This window comes from Mytilus californianus, unplaced genomic scaffold (assembly GCF_021869535.1).
Source record: "Mytilus californianus isolate M0D057914Y unplaced genomic scaffold, xbMytCali1.0.p SCAF_6, whole genome shotgun sequence".
Classification (NCBI taxonomy): Eukaryota; Metazoa; Mollusca; class Bivalvia; order Mytilida; family Mytilidae; genus Mytilus; species Mytilus californianus.
This window is the reverse complement of record NW_026262712.1, coordinates 148,941-171,441: the sequence shown is the minus strand read 5'-3', so window position 1 is coordinate 171,441 and position 22,501 is coordinate 148,941. Positions and strand designations below refer to the sequence as shown.

Here is a 22,501-nt window from a genome sequence, read left to right as displayed (position 1 = left end):
GACGGACGAACAAATGGATGCACAGACCGAAAAACATAATCCTCCTAGGTGGGGCATAAAAATGCAATTGTTACAATTGTATATCCATTTCCTTAAGGTGGTACATAACACTACAGGGAGATAAAGCTGTAAAAATCAGCTAAATGTTTTAATCACGTTCTATTGTTAAGGAAATATTAAGCTTCTCAATGATCAAAATCAGTGTTTGTCAAACTGCTACATAAAAGTGTGAGGTTCAAGTTTATTGAAATTTTTATATTTTTGTCAAAGGGTCAAACTAAATATTTTGTCAAAATTTTATGAAAATGAAACGAGCCAAATTAATCTTAGTCAAGGTGTTTGGTACCACCTTAATTAGAAGAATAATTCATGAATCACTTCATAATATTTTAAAATATATAATAAAAAAGAGAAGCTATTTTCTATTGTTTGTTACTCAATGATTAAATCACAAGTATAAATATAGACAAAGGTATGCATGGTTATAAAATTGTTTTTTTTTATCTTAATGAACAATTTTAATAACCATACTTGCATTAGACTTCTGTTAAACAGTTGTATCTGTTTTATGTGCATTTATATAGTAAGGGTAAAAAATAAAAGTTGCACTTTTTCAATAAACAATTTTTACCTTATCATTGGGTGACAAGACAAATATATCAAATATTGATTTTATTGATACCAGTATACAATGACTGACTTACAATCATCACAATCGTCATCATAATTATAGGAGTATTCTATCCAACAAACAATAATACAATGAGTCAGTCGGAGTATTTCATAATAATACATCAGATACAGTTACACACAAAACAAACTAAAAAATACACAAAAATAAACAATACCTTTAAGTACTACTAATAAAAATACAACAAATTCTGTGTACTAAAAGTATTATGGCTTTCAGAACATTTTTTTTTACATTATAAACTATTGCGATTTATAATTTTGGTATGGTTGCAACCTTGTTGTCAAATATTACATTTTCTCTTCACATTGATAATAAATATGCTTTCCATCAGGTAGTGTTACTATCTAGACCAATACATCACAAGAGACCCTCATATATACCTACTAGTACTAACTCCAAACAGCCGTCATATAACACATTCTCCCCATAAACCAATGACTAATTAATTTATCTTTATAGATAAATAAAGCCAACAATAGTATATCACTATTCAAAAGTCATAAATCGATTGAGAGAAAACAAATCCTGGTTAAAAACTAAAACTGAGGGAAATACATCAATATAGACCTGTTTAGAAAAGTTGCGCCAACTGGACAAAGGTCAGGTAGCCAGACCATTTAGACTAGTATACTTCATTGTTGAATTATTTGATGATAAATAGCATATGCCTATTGAGGACAATACCATATTTTGATCCTGATATACAAACTTTGTAGTAAACTGACACTACCTGACTGTCTAGGTTCAGTCAACAAAAAGACACATGTTATAGCTCTTACATGACCATACAATAAATATCAAATATCTATGGTTTAAATAAGGTGGGAATTAATGAAGACTAGAACACTACCATAAGACTACAAAGGCTGAGGGGGTGGACAAGGGGGTACCCTTCTCCCACCTCCCGCCCTAGATTATCTCCTCTTTATAAATAACTTTTTTTTTCATTAATGTTCAAAATAATCTCATTAATAGATCTTAATAATATGAACAAAACCATAAAAAGGGAAACAACTGTTTTTCTTCTTGCAGCTTGTAATTTTCACAACAATATGATAAAAATTTGTAAGGGTTCTGCGGAACTCAGTGTCTCGCCTACTTTTGCTGTTAGTCGCAGGCTCGACAAAAAAAATTTATTAAAAATTTCTCTATATACTATCTTTTGATTGTTAAAAGCTTCTATCCAAGTTTGGTAAAAATCTAGGATGGTTTATGAATCTAATAAATGTTTTAAAAAACTTTAACCACAGACTGTATGTAATGTTAACTGGAAGAAAAACTAAGTCCATTTATAATATACGGAAAACAGGAAATAAATTTTTACAAAATTTTCTTCCATAGATACTAGCTTTTGATCATAAACAAGCTTCTGTCCAACGTTGGTACAAATCCAGGATAGTTTAAGAAAGTTATTAAAATTTTTTAAAACTGTAACCACAGAGTGAATGTATTGCTAACTGGCAGAAAAATAAGTCCATTTATAGGTAAAATGCGGATAAATAGGATTTTTTTTTTTACAAAATTTACTTCTGGATACTCATCTAATGATCATAAACAAGTTTCTGTCCAAGTTTGGTAGAAATCAAGGATAGTTTAAGAAAGTTATTAAAATTTCAAAAACTTTACAGAGTGAATAATTGTGGACCCGCCGCTGCCGACGACACCGACTATGGAATGTAGGATCGCTATGTCTCGCTTTTGCGACAAAAGTCGCAGGCTCGACAAAAATAAGAGCATGTCATACTGTGTTAAATACTCTAACTTTGATAGAAAAAAGAGCATGTCATAGTGTGTTAAATACTCTAACTTTGTAACAAAAAAGTATTCTAGTTTTTAAATAAAACTTGTTGTATATGTTACATAAATATTTCTACATTTCAATCTGTGACATGCACAAAATTTTTGTTATTTTTTGCCTTATAAGAAACTTGACTTGACTTAAATTTGCACCCTTCACTGACAATATATCATCTGTATACTGACATGGAAATGTCAATGTTTTATTACAGTAAACCCTCAAATAATTTTGGGAAATAAAGCAGTGTCATTGTTCTGTAGTAATGAACTTTCTATGCTTTTACTCATATAAAGAAAAGTTTCTGATGACAAAGTCTTCTTATAAATAGATATGGAATAGTCCATGCTTTATAATACAATTTTACTGATTGAAAGATTCCCAGAATATGTTACCTAACAGATCTTAACAGGGGAGGTAGGTAAGGAGGCAATACAACTGAAGCAGGATAATGGATTGACGTTATACAGGCTCACACAAATATATAGTATATGTATATCTTATGTACTTTAACTAATCATCATAAACATCACAGTCATGTACAACAAAAAAATCACAGATAGTTCATGTTTGTTCTGGTGGATTTCAAAATACTACATTATATATCAATATACATTTCAAACTAGAAATTTGTAATATGTTCATAGATACATATTTAATGAATGTGTATTTGTTTTAATGTGATATTTGTTTTTAAAAGCTAATTAATTTAGATTCAGCAGAGGCGAGCTAGTGAGTGACATGTATAGAATAGTCTTAAATCTGTTTGTTAAAATCATATAGCTCTGGAATAACAAACAAAATATTTCTAATTCAAAAGTTGTCTTACTTTCAACAACATTTGGGTCAATAAACCTTAAGTGCGCCTCAAACTGAGGAACTATACGTATATACTGTAATTAGAAATTGACTGAGCTTAACATTTGTGTTTTATTGAAAAGGAAAAGACTGCATGTACAATACAGATGTAAAAACTTTTAAAATATTAAATATTTGTAAATAACAGATCTTCCAGAGATTTTAATTGTTTGCAAATATGGACTTTTTACCTATATATAGGATTTCCTAATTTGAGAAAAATTTAATCTCACTTTGTACCCCTAAAATTTAACCACATCTGTGAAAATATCCCATTTTGAAACAAGCCACTATGAGCATGATGAGCATTTGCACATATTCAACTTTAAGATATGGACAGAGGAATGGAAGAAATTAATTACTACATTAGTGGTCCTATACAATAATGATACAATTTATCATCCTGCAGTAATAATGGTTAATTATATTACTATTATACATTAGTAGTTCTATTCACAAATGCTACAATTCGTCATCTGCATCCTGCATTAACAAATCATACCCATTGTGTACTGGCATAAATTTGCGACTGGAAGATTCATCTGTAGAACTGTAGGCTGGAGTGTCCATATCCAAATCATCCAAGCGTAAAAATCCACTAGACACAGTCTTACTAGCTTTACTGGCTAAACACTGCATTATAATATATAAAATGACTGTCAAAACACTCAAACACAAAATAATGTACATTAAGTACTGCTTGTCATAGTTTTGGTATAAATACCCAGTTGCCACTGGCAATGTCATTTGACCAATGGCTGAACCGGTTACAAACACTGCGGTAGATTTACCAGTAATTTTGAAATATTGTTCAATCCATGTGACACTGGTTGGAAAAATGGATGAAAGTCCTATTCCTAAGAATATAGTACCTAGCCATAACAGTATATTCAGCTTCTGAACTCCAAATGCTAAAATCAAAGCACCAATCATCATGAATATAAGATCAACTATCAGCATTGTTCGAGGCTTACAGCAGTTTGATATAAATATAGCAAATCCTCTCCCCATTGCAAGGGATCCCCAAAATATGGAAGTCACTATAGCACCTTGGGACTTTGTCCAATGGGCGAATTCTACAGCAAATGTCATGACCAAACCTCCAAATGTTGTTTCCATGCCAACATAACACAAAAAGAAAACAAATGAAAACATTAATGTCACTAAACGAATGCAAGTGTTCTCTGTATGCATTGAAATTTCATTTAAATCGTCCATTTCTTCATTGTCCCTCTTGCGTTTGGTGAAGCAATACAACACCAGAAAAAGTGTTGAACTTACAAATAACAACAGTGCTATTATAGTGTATGCAAACTGTATACGAGACATGTTTTTGACAGAATCTATCATAGAACTGACAAAATCACCTACTGTTTGTGGTTTGTGACTAGTTGTTGTTAATGATTCATTAAATTCTGTATGGTCCTCTATCAAACTGGACAGTGTTGTTGGTTTAGATTTCTTCATGGAAGTTGTGATTGTCTTTGGATTTTCTGTTTCAGCTGGTGAAGTTTTTCCCTTAGTTGAAGGAAGTATTGTTGTTTTGGTGGACCTTGTTGTTGTTGTCCTGGTGGTTGTTGTAGTTGTGGGTGTTGTCGTTGTGGTTTTGGGTGTCGTCATTGTGGTTGTTGTGGCTGTGGGTGTCATCGTTGTGGTTGTTGTAGTTGTGGGTGTCGTCGTTGTGGTTGTTGTAGTTGTGGGTTTTGTCGTGGTAGATGTGGTTGTCTTCATGGTGGGTGAGGTTGTTGCCGTGGTGGATGTGGTTGTCTTCGTGGTGGGTGTGGTTGTTGTAGTAGTGGACCTGGTTGTGGAAATGGTTGTTATATTGGACAATGAAGAACCATTGACATGCAAACTTTCATTATGAAACATAGTGCCATTATTCTCAGTCATTAGCTGTTCTGTTCCATTATTCTCAGTCATCAGCTGTTTTGTTCCATTATTCTCCAATCTTTTACCCTCTGTTTTATTTTGTAATGGAACTGTCAGGGAAGACAATGGTCGTTTTGTTTTAGTTTTTCCATCATCTAATGGCTTATTGTTGTCTAAATGCTGTCTGATTTGACTTCCATCCCTAGTGTTATCAGGTAATAAACCTCCATCTGTGATTGAAGGCTTTTTAACAATATTTGGTTTGACAGTTGTTGTTGTTGTAATCATTGTTGTTCCCAGACTCACATTAAAATTGTCTGTTGTAAATGTCATGTTATTTTCCAATGTCTGATTAGTGAATGATGAATCCCTCTTACCTCGGCCACTATCAGAGTCATTATGATAATTTATTAAGAGACTTGTATTTGTTATTACAGGTACATTTCCATTAAGAAGACTATTAGATGTGGAGTTTGACAGAAATGGCTGGGCTATCAGTGGAGCAATGAATGCTCCTATACCAAAGGCAAAGTGTAATGCCTGCATGTACGGTGGACTTTTAACTCCCCAAAGTCGTACACAGAATACATTTCCCCCTGCAAAACAATAAACACAAATTTAAAATAAGGAATGATACTTAAATGAATGGTTACATATTAATAAAATTTTGCAGTACTTTAAAATGGATTTTAAATGACAACTTTTGACAGTCAGAGCTCGGACACACAAGTCAAAAGATTCTGACTCCAGAATGTCAATAATGGTTGCAAGAGAAGCTTTTGAAATAAACATTTAGTATTATCAGTTATCTTATGTTTATCTCAAGAAAGAAATAACCAGAAAAGGACTGCTACCAACATGTCCAAGTTATTTAGCCCTAAGTGAATACTTGTCTCATTGGCAATCATACCACATCTTCTTATTTCTATATCATTTGGTTTCTGGTGGATTTATGTCTCATTTGCAATCATACCACGTCTTCTTATTTTTGCACTATAACTTGAGTATGTACATCAAATTCACCCCGAAAAATGTGGTTTAAAAATAAAAATCAACTTTATGATTAGGGTGTTACATTAATGAAAAGTGCAGCACTTAATCTGTTGACATTTAACTCTTCAAAGAATCCATTGTAAGTATCAAATTACAATCATTTTCAAGTTAACAACAATAGCCATGTGTTGTGAACAAGTTACAACCTTGGCCGTGTGTTGTAAACAAGTTAACAACAATAGCCATGTGTTGTAAACAAGTTACAACTTTAGCCAAGTGTTGTGAACAAGTTAACAACAATGTCCATGTGTTGTGAACAAGTTAACAACAAAAGCAATGTGTTGTAAACAAGTTAACAACAATAGCCATGTGTTGTGAACAAGTTAACAACAATAGCCATGTGTTGTAAACAAGTTAGAACTTTAGCCAAGTGTTGTGAACAAGTTAACAACAATGGCCATTTGTTGTGAACAAGTTAACAAGAATAGCAATGTGTTGTAAACAAGTTAACAACAATAGCCATGTGTTGTGAACAAGTTAACAACAATAGCCATGTGTTGTAAACAAGTTACAACTTTAGCCAAGTGTTGTGAACAAGTTACAACCATATCCATGTGTAGTGATCAAAACACAATCATAACCGTGTGTTGTTATCAAATCACAATCATCACCGGGTGTTGTTATCAAATTCCTATTCTTTAAAATCCAGCTGGTTTACTAGAGGAAACTTTCATTACAAATGCAGTAGAGATTAGAGATAAAAAAAAATTCTAATTTGACTTTGGCCAAAAAAATTAAAATATTTCAGTAACGTCTCAACTAATAGAAGCAATTTTTAAAATAGTGCATCCCTATAGCAATAAGGGGAGAAAAACCAATATGTTAAGCCATGAACACATGTGAAATTGTTAATTAAGCATGAATAATGTATATCTAGTACTTTTTCTCAAATGGATTTGATCAGAAAATTTAAATTTTAGATGACTGAGGTTGGAAAAATAGCATTTATATCTTGTCTTGTGACAAATATGATCACACTTTGCCTCCAGCCTCCTGGATCAAAGACAAGACATACAAACATCAACATTTGGCAGATTTCATAATACAACTTCTACACCAAAGTTTACCTGTGTCCAGCACACCCATAGCCACACCTTGCAAAGAAAACATGACTGCCAATACCATTAATGTCACTGCCCAGGGTATAATCAATGTTGCCACAGCAGCAACAAACAAGGTTGCCGTTAGCAACAGCTGTTTGTCAAGGATATCAAACAGGAAACCACCAATTAGTGCTCCCAGTAAGTAACCAACAGACCTGGCAGAGAATATCAGTGCCATATGAGTGGTGTCTGTGTTTATTTTGTCTCCCAGATCCAGTAATGTTGGTCCTGGTATTGCAATACATAATCCCTAAAAATACAAAATAAAAAGGATTAAATGTACAATTAATTAGAAGTACTGCAAGCAAAAAATATACACCCTGTTCATGCTTTGCTAAAGGAAACCCCATTAACTATTCAGTTGAAAAAATGAATCAGGTATAAAAGTACATCATTTGTGAAAGTTTATGTGATAGTTTTACATTATTTTTCAAGCAGTTCATGATCAGGAGCAGATGCGGATACAAAGCAGGGAAAGTAAGGCAACTGATTGAACAGACAGACAATTGGACTCCCATCACTATATTATATACCAACCATTTAATAAAGCCGGGGGAATAGAAAATATCTTTGGCAAAATGAATTAAAAAAAATGAAAACTACATCTAAATAAATAATTCTAAAGCAATTATTTTGTATTAATGGTTCTGATTTGATGACAACCAGTGTAAAATTGTCTATCTACCTGTCTGTAACCAAAGAAGCCGACATTTTGAATTCTGGAATGTATTGACATGTGATCTTTAATGATTGCTTTAAAAATTGACAAAAATCTTCTTATTGTCAAATTTTATTACATTCTGGGGCATACATATGTATGAAGCCTTAAAACACCTATTGTTTACAGTTGATGCAGGAAACCTACCTACATGTATAGCATCATCTTGTTTAGTTGACAACGTTTTGCAGAACTTTTGTTTTATGAAAATTTTACAACATAAACTGTTATCACAGAGATATGTCTCGCCTTTTTGTAATTTTTATAATGCAAATGTTGAAATTTAAATAGCAATACTTTAACATGTAAGTTATGCAAATATTCAAAGTCAATGAACCATGACTGAAGGTACATGGCTAAACAATCTCCATGGAGTGAGATGTGCCAATGCTAATACAACTGCATACCAAATACCATTGACTTATCATAAGTCGTTCCCTTTAAACAAACCTAAACACAAACATTAACTTGTACACTATGTAAAAGTTTCAAAGTCAATGAACCATGATCAGGAGTGGGGCTATATAATCTCCATGGAAACGATACTTGCAAATGCCAATAAATTTGCATACCAAATATCATTGACTTAACATTAGCAGTTCATCTTAAACTGATTTAATCACAAACTAATACATGTAAACTAAGCAAAAGTTTCAAAGTAAATAGACCATGACTGAGGAGGCGGGGCCAAATATTCTCCATGGAAATGAGATGTGCTAATGCTTATACAACTGAACACCAATTAACATTGGCCTACCACTAATGGTTCCCCTTGAACTGACCTAATCACAAACAAATACATGTTAACTTAGCAAAATTTTCAAAGTCTATAGACCATGACTAAGTGGACGGAGCCAAATAATCTCCATGGAAATGAGATATGCCAATGCTTATACAACTGCATACCAAATATCATTGACCCACCACTAGTTGTTCACCATAAATTGACCTAATCACAAACTAATACATGTAAACTATGAAAAGTTTCGAAGTCAATAGACCTTGACTGAGGGGGCGGGGCCAAATAATCTCCATGGTAATGAGATGTGCCAATGCTAATACAACTGCATACCAAATATCATTGACCTACCACTAGTGGTTCACCATGAACTAGACCTAATCACAAACTAATACATTCAGTCAGGGGTACTACTTGTACAAGTTATCTTTATTTACTTGAAGAAGTAAATAAAATATACTTAGATAAGTTAATTATAATGTTTGAATAATCTCCCCTTAATTTTCTCAAAAATTTACTTGTATAAGTAAATTTTTTTTACAATCCACAAAAATTCTCAAGTTTTGAGATGTAAAATCATGTCTTTAACAATTTTTCTCAGGTTAGCTCATAATTTTTGATAAGAGTTCAATGTTTCATCTCATTAATTCAACAAAGAAACTGATTGAGCAAAGATCTTAAGTATTTGCGCAAGGCCTTCAAAAATTGCTCCTTAGGGGCTTGTAAATGAGCAGTGTTCGGAAGATAACAGACAAATGAGATTTTCATTGTCCATGAAATTACACTTAAATGATTAGTAAAGACATCTGCAAAGGGCAGACAATTGAAAATTGTGTTAGAGCAAAGAAGTTCTAAGAATTCAAGAAAAGAAGATAGGATGACTTTTTTACTTGTATAAGTAAAAAAATCTGAATGTCTAAGGGACATAATTAGGCCAAAAAATAATTTACCTATACAAGTAAATAAAATACACTTGTATAAGTATCCTACAAATTTACTTATATAAGTATATTAATATTTACTTCTTCAAGTAAATAAAAATTACTTGTACAAGTAGTACCCCTGACTGACATTGTTGACGCCGGAAACAGCATACCTATGTCTCGCTTTTTGACTCCATCAAGGCGAGACAAAAACTATGATTAAACATGTTAAACTGATTTGCCTTTTTTGCATTAGAATAGAGATATCTGTATTGTATTTGAAGCTTGACTTACATAAAACTTGTCGTAAATATAACCTAGCTCCACTACGCATAACTAGGTAAACTCATTTTGCATCATAAACTGGGTTTAACCCATGTTTCATGTAGGCCTAACTTCAAAAATAAATTGCTTCGCCGAGTGCAGGTGGATACGACCGCAGAGGTCCAACCCTGAACAGTTGGGGCAAAAATGGACACAATATTTGCGCTTGATACAGGTCAGAATTTGGATTGTAATTCAATATTTGACACATAATAGGTTTCTGACACAGAATAACTGTAGTCAAAGAACTTAGAATTGGTTATATGATTTGAATTTATATTCAATTTTTTGCTTTTGTGCAATACACCAGGGGTGTAGCTACCCGGAGGCACGGCAGCACGTGCATCCACGTTGTTTTCACAACCATACCGTATACTGTGGATTCATTATTTTTCGTTGGATACCAATTTTCGTGGATTTCGTGGGTACAGGTGAACCACAAATTTAAATGTTCAACGAATTTTAAATTTACCATTGGCCTGTATGCAGACTTTGGTAAAACCACGAAATTAAATATCCACGAAAGTGTAAGTTTTTCTGAATCCACGAAAATTGGTACCCACGAAAAATAAATGAATCCACAGTACTTGATTTGAGTGCAAAAAAAAACATAATCCCTTTGGGTTTAACAAAAAAACTTATTATTTTCCGCTTCGCCCCAAAGCACACATCTTACTAGAATGAAGAATCTTCAACTCGTATCGATCCGGGAATAATGACTGTTACCTTGTGAACTAGTTCAATATTGACTAAGTATGTAGGTCTTGAAAACACGAGTAGTTCATTTTCACATCACGTCAACGTATCTTGTCCTGTGTGCATGTACTATTTGCTACCTTACATTAATAACCATTCAATCAATCAAAAGTTTCTGTATACTAGTAGATGAGAAGTTGGAACTGCTGTTATTATAAAAAAAAGTACACATTTTCCAGTACATATTTTACGTTTTTATCTATTTTACAAAAAAAAATCTTTTAAATAGATTCCGCGGATAATTCGAAGTCGTTTCTATATGGGCCGACTATACGAATGGTTGAATGTAAAACCATTTAAATAAATTGTTAATTCTAACTCGTTTTACTGGACTATTAGGTCATTTAATTTTAAAAAGAACTGTCTGTCCGAGTAGGACACTAAACTGCTGATTCTTGTTCGAAAGATACACCAAACTTTTATTACACGTATCTTCACTGTTATCATCTAGATATTGCCATACAACTGGTCGAATGCATATGCATTTGTTAATTAGCTGGCTAATTAAAAACGCAGATCATGAAAAAGATCGTGATCAAAGTACCATTTACTCTGAAAAAGTTCATTAATTTCAACTTCGAATATTCCTAACTACGTAAAATTCGAAATTCCCATCTCTCTCTTGTAGAGTTTACCCACAAAATTTTTAAACATCTAAATACATATATTAAGCAAAATATATGAGAATGTGTCAACCAAGTATTTGGTATCCATGATGTTTATGCTAACAGAAACTCCACATATAGTATTGTGTTTATGTTTATTGTTTGTTTTTTTAAATCTACTTTGCTCAATACAAATACGAGGATATGGAACAAATCTCCGTGATTTTAAAAGCTTTCACGTACAAAAAACGCAAGCGACAATGTTAAGTCTTCATTCGACTCGAAGTTAAACAAATAGGTGACCAAAAAACCACAACAAAAATGTTCAAGTTTTATTTCGCCCTGTAGTTTGTGATTCCACTTCATTAAGAAGGTAGCTACGCCCCTGTACACTATGCTGTTGCGATTTGACCTCCCCCTCCCTTTTTTTTCAAAAAAAAAAATTTGAAGGATTTTCTTTTTGATTTCTGAAATCTTGAGGAGAAAAAATATTCCCCCCCCCCCCCACCCACCACCAATTTTTTTTTACCCCCCCCCCCCCCCTTTTTCAAAAAAAAAAATTCTTTCCCTCAGTCATGGTCATAATTTCATTTCTAATTTCCAATGGACGTTGCAACCATAATAACCCATTTACATCATAAAAGTCTTAAAATAGAAAATGACATACATAATCATAGCTAAAATTAATTTACCTTAATCAGCATTTTTAAAATGATTAAAATAGTAACTTCTAAAAATGAATTGACAGCTAATCACCTCAAGACAATACACAAATTCTTTATACATAATTTAAAAGCAGTGTAAGGGAGGTAATTCAAAGTTGTGCTTGAATCACCTCCCTTACACTGTAAATTGTACTTAAGTAATTGTTCATTAATCAGGACACCCTTGTTTTTTCTCACTTTTTTGCCCCTAATTCCTAAACGGTTTGAGCCAAAACCCCCCAAAGCCAATCCTAACCATCCCTTTGTGGTATGGAAACTTGTCGTATAATTTCAGAGAGATCCATACACTGTTCCACAAGTTATTGTCATGAAACTAGAAAAATGCTTATTTGGGACCCCTTTGGCCCCTAATTCCTAAACTGTTGGGACCATAACCCCCAAAATCAATCCCAACCTTCCTTTTGTGGTTATAAACCTTATATTTAAATTCCATAGGTTTTTATTTACTAATACTAAAGTTATTGTCTGGAAACCAAATGTCTTCAGATGACGAAGACGACGATGTGATACCAATATACAACACAAAAGAGGTTAAAATAAATGGGGAATGTGTCCATGGGACACAGATGATGCCCCTGCTTGCATATCATATAAAGTTATTAAGGGACATAACTGAAGAACGGTAAAAGTGACGCTACCCAAATTTGTTATTAATCTGAGTTTTGTAGTAATAAGTATTGTGTATAAGTTTCATAACATTTGGTTGAGGCAAACTTCAGTTAGCAAACGGAAACGAAATATTGAGCAATTTTCCTTTTGTAAAGGGGCATAACTCTAGAACAGTAAATATGACACCATCAAAAATCAAACTTGATCTGTATTTTGTGGTAATAAGCATTGTGTATAAGTTTCATAACATTTGATAGAGGCAAACTTAAGTTAGACAACGGAAACGAAAAATTCAGCAATTTTTCATTTTGTAAAGGGGCATAACTCTAGAACGGTTAAAGTGACACCACCAAAATTCAAACTTGGTCTGTATTTTGTGGTAATAAGCATTGTGTATAAGTTTCATAACATTTGGTTGAGGCAAACTAAAGTTAGAGAACGGAAACCAACTTTGGGACGTACAGAGAGGGACGAACGGATGATCGACAAGGATAAAACTTAATGCAATCTCCGCTACGGCGAGGGCATAAAAATCCTCATTTAAGGAGGAGGTGAAGTCTTATAAAGAGTGACAGTCTACTCACTATATCAGCAAAATTTTACTTTTGTAGATCTTGCCTTGCTGAAATTTTGGCTATTTTGAGTTTCTATTTATCTATTTTCATTTTTATCATACATACATGTATAAGGCAAGACACAAAAAAAATTGTAAAAAAAGTCATTATCTGCTCCTTGGCCGGGTTGTTGTCTCTTTGACATATTCTCCATTTCCATTCTCAATTTTATAACAGGGCAATAACTCCAATTAGGAGACGTCGGACGATTTCCTCCATATTGTCTTAATTGTAGATCTTGTCTATATATCTATCTATTATAATTTTAAAGATATAAGGTAAAAACGTAAAAAAATGGAAAAAAAATGGTCATCAAAGGACAATAACTCTAACAAGGAGTCGACTGACGATTTCAACCATGCAAACTTATTTGTAGATCTTGTCTTGCTGATCATTTTTGCACTTTTACTCTGTATCTATTTAAGTTTTTCAGATAATAGGCAAAAATGAAAAAATGGTAAGTTGGCAATAACTCCTTTAACAAGTCCCCAGATGGACAATTGGTAGAGCTCAACATTCTGGTCATTTTTTGCCCTGTTAGATTTTCTCTATTCATAACAGTTTTTGAAATATTGACAAAAGTTGCATTTTACCCCTATTGTTCTTTCTTTAGCCATGTCGGCCATCTTGGTTGGCAGGCAGGGTCATCGGACACATTTTTCAAAGATACCCTACTAATGATTATTGTGGCCAAGTTTGGTTAAATTTAAGGCCAGGTGAGCTAAAAAATGAGTTAAGAAAAGTAACAATTAAAGGGCAATAACTCCAATTATTTTATCATGTTTTGATAATCATTTATGAAAATTTGTGTCAATCTTGTAGTTTTCATGATAAAAGGTTTTCCCCGGTATTTTCAAGTAACACCATCATGGCCATAGAATTTGATAAAGATCATTTTTCCAAAAAATTAAAACACCTCATTTATAATACATTGAATTATAAAATCTATTCAACATGATTAACACAGGTAAATGTACATGTAGCATGGTCTTTAAAATTGTGTTACCTTATTATATAGGTATTTAGTGTGACACACATACAATGTATTACAATACATATCTTACTAGAGTGAAGAAAGCTAGGGAAAGACATGTTGTTTTAGTAAACTTCTGACACCATTTTGAATATCCTGATGGTTTCGTTTCCTTCCTCAGTAACAACGTCTGATCATAGATTAAATCTTCATCTTCCATTCTCACTTCTCTTCCTTGAAAAATAGAAAAGATTGATTAATACCAGTTTACTACAGATATATACGTTGCTGAACAATTTTGTCATTTACACTTTCTCTCTTTCTATAATAATATTAAAGGTAACACATAACCCAAAACTGTAAAATTTCTTAAAAATTAACTATTTCTGGACAGTAATCCAACAATAAGTTGTCCTATTGGTCTGAAGATAACTTGATAGGTAGATCTAAACCTGTTTAACACTTTCACCTTAGTCAATTTTGCTCTTACTGCTTTAGTTTTTGAGATGAAAGCCAAAAACTTCATTTGACCACTATGTTCTATTTTTAGAAACTGACGCCATGTTTTTGAATGGATCAAATCCCCAAATACCATGAATACAATCTATAAACTTGATACCCTAAGGAAAATTCAATTAAAGTTTTTAAGTATTTGATGAAGAAGATGTTTGAAAAAGTAATTAGACCTTCACAAAAAATGTAAAAAAAAAAACGTTTTAACATGTTTAAGGGCAATAACTCCTCAAGGGGTTAATTGACTACTTTGATCATGTTGACTTATTTGTAGATCTTACTTAGCTGAACATTTATTGCCATTCATACTTTCTCTCTATCTATTAAAATATTAAAGAAAATAACCAAAAACAGTAAAATTTAATAAAAATAATACAGTAACCCAACAATGGGTTGTCGAACTCATCTGTAAATTTCATAACAGATAGATCATGACCCATTTATCACTCTAACTCCAATTCACTTTTGCTCTTAAGCTTACTGCTGTAGTTTTTGAGATATAAGCCAAAAACTGCTTTTGTCCCCTATGTTATATTTTTAGCCATGGCGGCCATGTTTGTTGATCGATCAAAACTTTGGATACAATTTATAAACTAGATACCCTAAGGAACATTCAGTTAAAGTTTGGAAGTATTTGACCCAGTAGTTTAAGAGGAGAAGATTTTTGAAAAAGTAATAGACTTGCACAAAAAAATGTAATAAATAAAAGTTTCAAGGGCAATAACTCCTCAAGGAGTCAATTGACTATTTTGATCATGTTGACTTATTTGTAGATCTTACTTAGCTGAACATTTTTGACAGTTACACTTTCTCTCTATCTATCATAATATTAAAGATAATAATCAAAAACAGTAAAATTTCATTAATATAAACTATTTCGGACAGTAACCCTACAATAGGTGGTCAAATTGGTCTGAAAATTTCATTGCAGATAAATATTGATTTATTCATCACTTTAACTCCATGTCACTTTTGCTCTAACTGCTATAGTTTTTGAGATAAAAGCCAAAAACTGCATTTGACCCCTATGTTCTATTTTTAGCCATGGCGGCCATTTTTGTTAATGGATCAAAACTTCGGATACAATTCATAAACCAGTTACCCTAAGAAACATTCAGTTAATGTTTAGAAGTATTAGGCCCAGTAGTTTTTCGAGGAGAAAATGTTTAAAAGTTTGCAAACATGATGAACAAATTGTGTAAAATTGTCTTTAAAGGGCAATAACTCCTTTAGGGGATTGAAAGAGATTTTTTTTTCAGTTTTTTCCTTTACAACATGTACAAGGTACATGTACATAAGTTTTCATTGAAATTGTGAGCTAGCGGATAAAGGGTATTTGTCTGTGCATAATGAGTGACCTTTAAGTTTTACAAATCTTTTAATTACATCTAATTTTTTGTTAACTTAAAAACTTTTGATACTAAAAGTTAGTATTCACTAAAATTTGATTTAAAAGCTGATATATATATCACTTTCAACTTATCATGTATCATGCTTTGGGTTGGCAGCATCCAATTTTGTCGGGTATTGAACCAGTCCATGATTGAGAAAGGGAAGTAAATTGTGTTAAAAGTGTGTAGTAAAAGAAACAAGTTGGTAATTGGCAAAGAGGTCAGACATAAGTAAGTCTAATTTTATTTTTGACTCATGATTATAGGTCTGAATTTGTATGTTTTCTTGGGTTGTCTCCCTTTTCATACTTTTACTTTAAAACAAAATAGGAATTCAATATACATGATATAAGCAAAGAATATTTGGGATGAATCAAAATAATGTTACAATTGACTTCCTAAGATACCTAAATTGACTTACATTTTTGACTTACTTAAAGACCCATGTACAAATATAAAAAGGTCAAGCATCAACATGAAATTGAGACATTGTCAGGCACTGCTTATTGTTTTATGAAGAATAATTTATGAGTGAGAGCCTAAAAAAACAGAGACGATCTTATTTTTTTTCTACTGCAACCATTTAAAACCACTTAAACTGAAAAATAACTTACATTGGAAGAAAAAAACGACCTTCATTCAGATCATTAGTATAGACATTACTTTGAGAAAGCTCAGTTTCATGTAAATTCTCAGAAAAGTTTTTATATTGTGATGAACTTTGGCCACAAAGTAAAATAAAGTGTTTCCATTCTGTTAAACAAGTCTGTCATTTTCTGAGTTCGACAAGTCCATAATCTTAAACAAATTTTTATCATAAAACATAATTTGACTACTATTTACATGATTTACATGATTTACATATGCAACTATTCCAGTCATAATTACGTTCGATAACTCTGCATGAAACTGGTTTAATTAGGATTACGAAAAAATTTACTGGTTTTAGAAAATTGAAAAATATAGATATTTCACTTCGGTTAACATCCATTTGAGGTTTTCTTTTATTAATATAAAATAATTTTATAAAGAATCGGACAATCATGACAATACTAATCTACATAGGTCATGTAGGTCTTGTCAAAACTTACATCGTGATTAGGTGCCATGTTTGTTTACTTTGATCACATTGATGACTTAATATCTCCTTAATCTAAAAAAGAGGGACGAAAGATACCAGAGGGACAGTAGCTATACCCTTGGATATTATTAGAGTGATAATAACGTGTCATATTTCATGTATTTCATTGCAATATAAACATTGAAATTAAATTGAATTATTTGCATGGGCAAAACTAGTGTCGAACATCGTCTACGTTTGAAAATTATTTGGTCGCCATTTTTTACGTAACTTCGAAATTTTATCAAAACAAACAGCAAGTATCCACTTTATCTGCAAAAAGAAACAATGTTTCACTTTATGCTGCTTTAAGATAAGACAATGACTGAAAACGCATGCATCCAACTGTTATTTGATTTTAATCGTAAAAATCTTACAAAATATATTTTCACATGTCGGCCTATGCTGTCAATGTAAACAGATGCATATAAATCTTTATTTTGAGTGCTATAGCGACTGTTTCTAATAAATATATTAAAGTAAATGTGAAATAAGAATTTTCTTAAAATCAATAAGACACACTTTAATAAATATTTCAAATATTACTTTTTAATTCATAACTAAATGAATACATGTCGTGTCGTTGTTTACTTCCGACAGCGGCCGCCATTTTCAAAATATTGCTAACGAATGCCAAAATGTGAACTTTTCAATAAAATTTTGAAGCAAAAAGTTTGTTACCTAAACTGATTTGGTTTTCGATTTCATTTAAATGAATGTGTTGTCGATCTTTTTAGGGGTTGGAAGGATATTATTAAAAATAAATAAGTTGAGAAAATTGATTATATAAGAAGGTCCCATTGCAATTTTATCGTTTTAACGAAGAAGTCAACGGAGGCCGTGTGGTTATTTCACCTCAATTTTCAAACTTAATTTGAAGCAATGCAAGAAATCATATTTCTAAACTGAAACTTAAAACATTTTTAATTGTAACAAGAGTGCACACGCTGAAATGTCTCGACTTCTTCACTAACCATTGATTTTATGTTGATAGTCCTAAATATAAAGCTTTACTACAAGTTACACATAAACTTAACATGATCCAAGAAAATGAGGTCAAGGTCAGATAAACCAAACCAGAAATACATGTACACATTACAATCATTCAATAAACCAAACATAGTTGACCTATTGCTTATAGTTTCTAAGAAACAGACCAAAACCCAAAAACTTAACACTGAGAAATGAATCGTGAAAATGAGGTCAAGGTCAAATAAAACCTACGAGACTGACATGTACATCATAAAATATTTCCATACACCAAATATAGTTGACCTATTGCATATAGTATTAGAAAAAAAGACCAAAACTCAAAAACTTAACTTTGACCACTGAACCATGAAAATGGGGTCAAGGTCAGATGACACCTACCAGTTGGACATGTACACCTTACAATCATTCCATATACCAAATATAGTAGACCTACTGCTTATAGTATCTGATATGGACTTGACCACGAAAACTTAACCTTGTTCACGATCCATGAAAATTGTCTGACGGGCATGAGGACCTAGCAAGGTACGCACATACTAAATATAGTTATCATATTACTCATAATAAGAAAGAAATTAACATTACAAAAAAAGTTGACTTTTTTTTCATATAGTCACTGAACCATGAAAATGAGGTCAAGGACAATGGACATATGACAGACAGAAACTTCGTAACATAAGGCATCTATATACAAAGTATGAAGCATCCAGGTCTTTTAGCTTCTAAAATATAAACCTTTTAAGAAGTTAGCTAACGCTGCCGCCGGATCACTATCCCTATGTCATGTATGTCGAGCTTTCTGCGACAAACGTCGCAGGCTCGACAAAAATAAAAATACTCTAAAACACGGGGTTGGAAGGTAAAATACACAATGTAACAAAAAAGTTATGATCGTTTAATCTATGTAGCCTGTTCATTTTCATTGATAATCAATCGGCCATTAATGATATACAACTGAATTGTAAAAGTCACGTGATAACTGCGATAGTTGGATATGTCATACAATATAAGTCAGAAAAAAAGGAATTATGTCTTAGCTCTGACTGCTTTAAATGGCACTAGAAAATCAGTTTGTTGAAATACTTACGGCAAATTTTTTTTGGTGAATTATGTGGATCTATAACTACCATAAAATTGAGAATGGAAATGGGGAATATGTCAAAGAGACAACAACACGGCCAAAGAACAGACAACAGCCGAAGACCACCAATGGGTCTTCAACGCAGCGAGAAAATCCTGCACCCGGAGGTGGTCCTCAGCTGGCCCCTAAATAAAAATGTGTACTAGTTCAGTGAAAATGGACGTCATACTAAACTCCAAAACATATAAATGAACTAAAATTAAAAAACATACAAGACTAACAAAGGCCAGAGGCTCCTGACTTGGGACAGGCGCAAAAATGCGGCGGGGTTAAACATGTTTTGTGAGATCTCAACCCTCCCCCTATACCTCTAGCCAATGTAGAATAAAGAAACACACAGCGATACAAACAGTAAAACTCAGTTTAAAAGAAGTCCGAGTCCGATGTCAGATAGCTATATAGGTAACAAAAGAAACTAAGCAAAATGACAATGATATATAAATTAACAAAGGACTACTAGCAGTTACTGACATGCCAGCTCCAGACCTCAATTAAGGTTCATCATAACAAATGGACAAAAATGGCTGTATTTACACCTCAAAAACTACTCGGAGTACAGACTCACCTGTGAAGTTGGAAAAGTTTTAAGGCCTGGCATCCACTAGATATATAAAAGTTAAATGCATTTTGTGTTTCAGAAAGATAAAATCTTTTTTGGATTTTGATGGGCATTTTTTTCTGTTCCTGCAGAACACATGCAGAAGGTGTAAAAATAAACAAACGCTTGAATTGCTTTTGATACTGTCCACTCAGTTACACCCTTTAACTCACCTATAGTTGTGTAGATATCTATTGTCTGTCTATTGTCCATGCCAATCAAGGACAATCAATACAATACAATACAGTTTTTACCTGAGAGGGAACATCTCAAAGTTGTATCCCAACTTAGTTTATTTTTACACCTTCTGCAGGAACCAAAAAAAAAATGCTCATCAAAATCCAAAAAGGATTTTATCTTTCTGAAACAAAAAATGATTTAACTTTTATACATCTAGTGGATGCCAGGCCTTAAAACTCTTCAAACTGCACAGGTTAGTCTGTACTCAGAGTAGTTTTTGAGGTCTAAACACAGCCATTTTTGTTCATTTGTTATGATGAACCTTAAACTGATTGAAAGATTATGTCTTCATCATATGAATATCAAGTACAGTCCCTCCCGTTAGGGGTTTAGTATCATACCATCATAACATATATGAGAAGAACATAACCCGTATCATGCCAACAACTGGTTTTAGAATAAATGTGTTTATTTCCGATGCAAAGACCCTATGAGTGAATCAATATTCTAATGCAACTACTTTGTATCAATGGTTCTGATTGGATGACAGTAAGCGTAAAATTCTCTATCTCCTTGTCTGCAACTAAGGAAGCCGACATTTTGAATTGCGGAATGTATTGACATGTAATTTCTACAATAATAAGCAAAAAACTCACATGTTGCACCTAGAAATCTTCTTTTTATCAAATTTTATTACATTCTGAAGCAGTCAAGAAGCCAGAAAACGCCCGGTGTTTACCTTTGAAGCCAGAAGCATACCTATGACGTCACCTAGTTTAGGGGCCAAAGAAGATAACATCTTTTTGCGGAATTTTCTTTAATGAAAATTTTACACTGAACATGCTGAAATAATGATTGAAATTGAATTATGTACTTGTTTTGCATTAGAATAGAGATAACTGTATTGTATTTGAAGCTTTGCGGACGTCCATCGGTAGTTTTACTGTCGCAAATACCCGTTTTCCTGTCTCCGCTACACGTCGCCAGGTAAACTAATTTTGCGACAGTAAAACTACCGATGGACGCCCGCAAAGCTTCAAATACAATACAGTTATCTCTTAATTAATACCAAAATATGCAATCCTTAATGAATTGACAACAGTATTGTAACTATATCCCTTCTGAATAAGTCTGCTTAAAGGTTTGGTTAGCTTTTGAAGTGACTACATGTACCATTAAAGGTGAGACATTTTCAAAATTGTAACAAATTCTTAAAGGCAAATATGTCTTCTTTTCATTGTACCTGCTTTAGGTCATGTACATGTAGGTGTAAATAATAGATCTGTAAGAGTAAAAGGCACCTGTTTGAGGTGAGGTAGTTGGTAACAAATTTCCAGAACAGAATAAATATTTCAAAACTTTTACAAACCTCCTGTCTAGACGTCTGATGCAGAGAAAAAATGTAAGGGTAAACGTGTAACACGTTCTGATGAAGAACACAGAATAATCGTCTAATTAATTTCCAATTTCGTCTAAGATGAGCGAACAGATAAAATCTTAAAAAGATAATATTTTCTTTGACAGCTTGTGACGATAACCGGATTATACCTTTCGGAACAATGTTATGATGAGTCAGTTTCAACTTGAACCTTTATTGAACCATTCACTTGAAGTTATATCTTAATCCCGTAGAAATAGCTTAAACACCAGCGCACGAACAGATTGTTAAGAGTAACGTTTATACGGGTTATTTTCAAAACAGCATAGACATGATAAAAGGGTACCCACTGTATCTGTATATGTATCTGTCTAACTTGAGCCAATAAAACGTAATGTGTTAAATTTTCAGTATGCTTTGTGCTTTTGAAATCATCACTGAAGAGGTCTTTATTCATAGGAAGAAACACTTTAACGGTTGATCTAGTACCAGTAACAGGGTAGACATGCATTTCATGTACGCCGATTGAAATTAGTTCGTAGAAAAAATGTTACATAGAAACGTAATGTGTTAAATTTTCAGGATGCTTTGTGCTTTTGAAATCATCACTGAAGAGGTCTTTATTAATAGGAAGAAACACTTTAACGGTTGATCTAGTACCAGTAACAGGGTAGACATGCATTTCATGTACGCCGATTGAAATTAGTTCGTAGAAAAAATGTTACATAGAAACGTAATGTGTTAAATTTTCAGGATGCTTTGTGCTTTTGAAATCATCACTGAAGAGGTCTTTATTCATAGGAAGAAACACTTTAACGGTTGATCT

At 32.8% G+C, this 22,501-nt stretch overlaps 1 protein-coding gene across 1 annotated transcript; it reads right to left on the bottom strand.

Annotated features, from left to right (window-relative positions):
- Positions 1 to 655: 655 nt before the first annotated feature.
- LOC127706946 (uncharacterized) lies at positions 656 to 21,839 on the bottom strand. The gene is made up of 4 exons (XM_052211665.1): positions 21,667 to 21,839; positions 14,453 to 14,595; positions 7,340 to 7,625; positions 656 to 5,815 (listed from the first exon to the last, which is right to left on the bottom strand). The coding sequence occupies exons 2-4, from the start codon at positions 14,579 to 14,581 to the stop codon at positions 3,810 to 3,812; spliced, it is 2,421 nt and encodes an 806-aa protein (XP_052067625.1). The 5' UTR covers positions 14,582 to 14,595; positions 21,667 to 21,839; the 3' UTR covers positions 656 to 3,809.
- Between the last annotated feature and the right edge of the window lie 662 nt (positions 21,840 to 22,501).